The 3,594-nt window shown below is 33.4% G+C and overlaps 1 protein-coding gene across 1 annotated transcript; it reads left to right on the forward strand.

Moving 5' to 3' along the window:
• The first annotated feature begins 490 nt into the window (after nucleotides 1–490).
• On the forward strand, nucleotides 491–805 carry LOC133330934 (small nuclear ribonucleoprotein F). The gene has a single exon (XM_061539333.1). The coding sequence runs from the start codon at nucleotides 520–522 to the stop codon at nucleotides 784–786; it is 267 nt and encodes an 88-aa protein (XP_061395317.1). The 5' UTR covers nucleotides 491–519; the 3' UTR covers nucleotides 787–805.
• The last annotated feature ends 2,789 nt before the right edge of the window (nucleotides 806–3,594 follow it).

The following is a 3,594-nucleotide window of genomic DNA, read 5'->3' on the forward strand; positions in this document are numbered from 1 at the left end:
TGACAAGTTTGTTTGAAATCGCTTAATATTTGGATAGAGCTTCCATATATATTTCCGACCGATTTCAAGTAAATTGGGCATCAAACTCCTCATTGTAATCAGATTGACATCAAATTTTGCACAACGTACAAAATTGAGTATAGAATTACGTAATTGCGTTTTCTAGAAGTACAGACATAGCCCAACGGACGACCTATTTATATTTGTTTGAAGTCGATTTACATACTTTATGGTAGATTCACATTTAGATAAATATCACATATTTTATTTCATCCAATTTCATGTTAATAGTCCTGTTTAATATACCCATAGTGGTGAAGGGTATCATATAGTCGGCCCCGTCCGACTTTACTACTTTCCTTACTGGTTTTTTCATTAGCTATGGACTATAAAATTAAACGGCCGTGCAAAAACAATTCCTTTAGAAAAAAAATAAATAAGTAAGTTCTAAATAACGTTTTCCCACGGCGCTGCTAAATCACTTTTTTATTCTTTTAATAAAATAAAAATTCCATCAAAATGTCTGCTGCTATGCCAATTAATCCCAAACCATTCCTCAATGGTTTAACGGGTAAAGCTGTAATAATCAAACTTAAATGGGGACATGAATATAAAGGTTATTTGGTGTCTGTGGATGGATACATGAACATGCAATTGGCCAATACAGAGGAACACATCGATGGACAAGTTACAGGAAACCTGGGAGAAGTTCTGATACGATGCAACAACGTTTTATATATCAAAGGTGTTGATGATGAAGATGAGGAGGGCGAAATGAGAGACTAATAGAAAAGTACAAACCATGGTCTTAGCTTATAATGTACTAGTTTTACGTATATTTCATGTACAATACATTAAATTCTATTAATGAATTTCAAAATAAAATATTTTGAAAAAAAAACCTCCAACCTACACACATTCGAAATATTTGTTTCTTAGCGGCTACTACTCTTGTATATTATTGCAGATTGTTACGCATGCGCTGTAATGTTGTAAATTCTGTAATTTTAAACACACTTTATTTACGTATAATTTGCATATTTTACCATTTAAACCTACTTATGTTACACCGTCTGTCTGTCTGGCTTTTCATTCATGGTATACGAAGAAAAAATTTGTTGAATTAGATTTTTATCACTAGCCGTTTGTAGATAACAACCCCAAAGAGTAGGACAAAAAAAAAATCGCAAAAACAAACAACGAACGCCAAAGACAAAACAACTCACACATTTAGCTGTTGATTAGTTAAGATATGTTTTATGGACAACTGGCATGGAGACAAATATTCACAAAAAATGTTTATAAACTACATAATAATGATATAAAAAGTACTCACTAACAGTGGGTTTTTGCATGAGTAATGCTTTTTAAGTAGTGCTTTTATTTTTTCATAAATGGAAACGAAATGGAAGCTATCCATATAAATAAATTTTATGAATGTAAAAGAAAACCGTTCTTATTCGTTTTTACTACATTTTCACCATTCAGTGCCACTGTGTGGTATCATCTAGGCACACGTTACTACATATCACATCTCTAGGATGTGCAAATAATTTACACATTTTGTGCCCCCTCCCCTCACAGCCGACATGCAAATCAAATTTATTTTGACTGCAAATTTATAAAAAATCATTCGAATGAGACAAGTTTTTTATGGTTTCACCGACTGCCGGACAAGTGCACAAATGATTGTGGGACGGACAACTTAATGTATAAATAATAAATAAATAACATATTTGAATATAAGTATTCAGTAAAAACTTGTTGAGAAAAAAAAATATTATACTTGTATTATATGTTGGACTATGTCAGCAGTAATTCATTGTATTATTAACAAGAATATTTTAAATACAAATTATAAATTTTAAATATTGTGCGTAGATGTGATAAATATTCGACATTGAAAATACCGTACAATTGTGGAGAAGGGTATACATATATATTCTGATTTAAGGTTATGTATTATATATGTACAGTCCATACTTAAACGACAAACTGCGTTCATTCTGGATCCGCCAAATAATAGTCTAACTATCCCACATCCATTATCTGATTGACAATAACAAATTGTCCCTCTTTCGGTTCATAAAACTTACATTTATTCCCAAATATTTTAAATTTTTGGACTTCTATAAACCTATAGCAATCATACACCAGATTGATGCCGGGTATATCACAGAAATTAACTAACCACAATTTTCAACATTATTTTATTTATTCCCTTCCCTCCCCCCAACTTCTTGATTTATACATTTATACACTATCTAGCAGGTAAATATTATGATGTTGATGATGGTTGTCAACAAATTTAAAATTAATGAATTTGCTTACTTAGCCGGACATCATGTCAACACTAGCGCTGATAATACTCTTAACACTGAACACTCGATATGGTCATGGGTCGGTTGTCGGACTGACAACGGCTGCCAAGTCTGCGTGTTGATCATTTAAATTTCGTAATGCACGGCAACAACAGCAACAACACTTGCAATTGTAGAAAATTTACAAGAAACACTTAATAAATACATGAGTTTGTTAGCCATCTCCATGTTCGGTCAATTGACAGTCACAACAGATGTGAAGGAATATCTCTCTTCGCTGCGACTCGAAATGAAAACGCATAAATGTTTATTTGAAATGTTACTAGACTGGATCCTTTGTCGTCATATAAATATACTCCCACATCAAGGCAAACAATTTAAGCTTCCACTATGGAGTTTATAATGCTAGGCACGATTGCGTGTAAACATCTTTATGTTCCTGTCATATGTTTACTTTTAAGTGTGCTTTGGTGTCTCAAAATACGGTTTACTGTTCTTCACTGACTCCTCACAAGACATGTTGTCTCTTCCTTTTAAACTTTCGGCAGAAGATTCCAGAATGATTTTAGTCGCCTTTCCTGCGACGAACCTCTGACCACGTGGTCTCACTGACAAAGGCACTTTTTTACAAACATAGTGTCAAGGCAAACGGGATCATTTGTATAGCCTTGACCACACTGTGGTACAAGATATTATAGACACATAGACACGAGATAGACACATGGTTTCATTTGAGAATGTGGATAGAATAACTTTGAGTCGATTTAGGCATGTTCGTCAGTCCGTCTGTCTGTCCATGTTAAATTGTAAACAAAATACAGGTCGCATTTATGATCCGAATTGTATGAAATTTGGCACATCTCATTTATATGGCCCAAGGACGAACCCTATTGATTAGAATTAAGAAAAATCGGTTCAGATTTTGATATAGCTCCCATATATATTTTCGCCCGATTTAAGATAAATGGTGCACCAAAGATCATATATATCTTTCATTTGCACGAAATTTGGCATAGCGTACTGAATTAAGTCAAGAATAATGTGTGATAAGTTCTTGAAAATCGGTTTAGATTTAGGTATAGTTCCCATATAATGTTTCGTCCGATTTTATGTAAATTGTGCACCAACGACTATATATCTTTCGATTAGCACGAAATTTGGCACAGCATACAGAATTAAGTCTAGAATGTTGTGTGTTAAGTTTCGAGAAAATCAGCTTGGATTTCGATAAAGCTTCCATATATGTTTTCGTTCGACATAAGGTAAATGACGC

The sequence above is a fragment of the Musca vetustissima genome, unplaced genomic scaffold (assembly GCF_032173495.1).
Source record: "Musca vetustissima isolate MV318-11 ecotype Yass unplaced genomic scaffold, APGP_CSIRO_Mvet_v1 utg347726, whole genome shotgun sequence".
NCBI classification, from domain to species: Eukaryota; Metazoa; Arthropoda; class Insecta; order Diptera; family Muscidae; genus Musca; species Musca vetustissima.

What these genes read in the sequence shown, in the direction of transcription:
- LOC133330934 (XM_061539333.1), top strand. Translation starts at nt 520, where the DNA reads ATGTCTGCTGCTATGCCAATTAATCCCAAACCATTCCTCAATGGTTTA.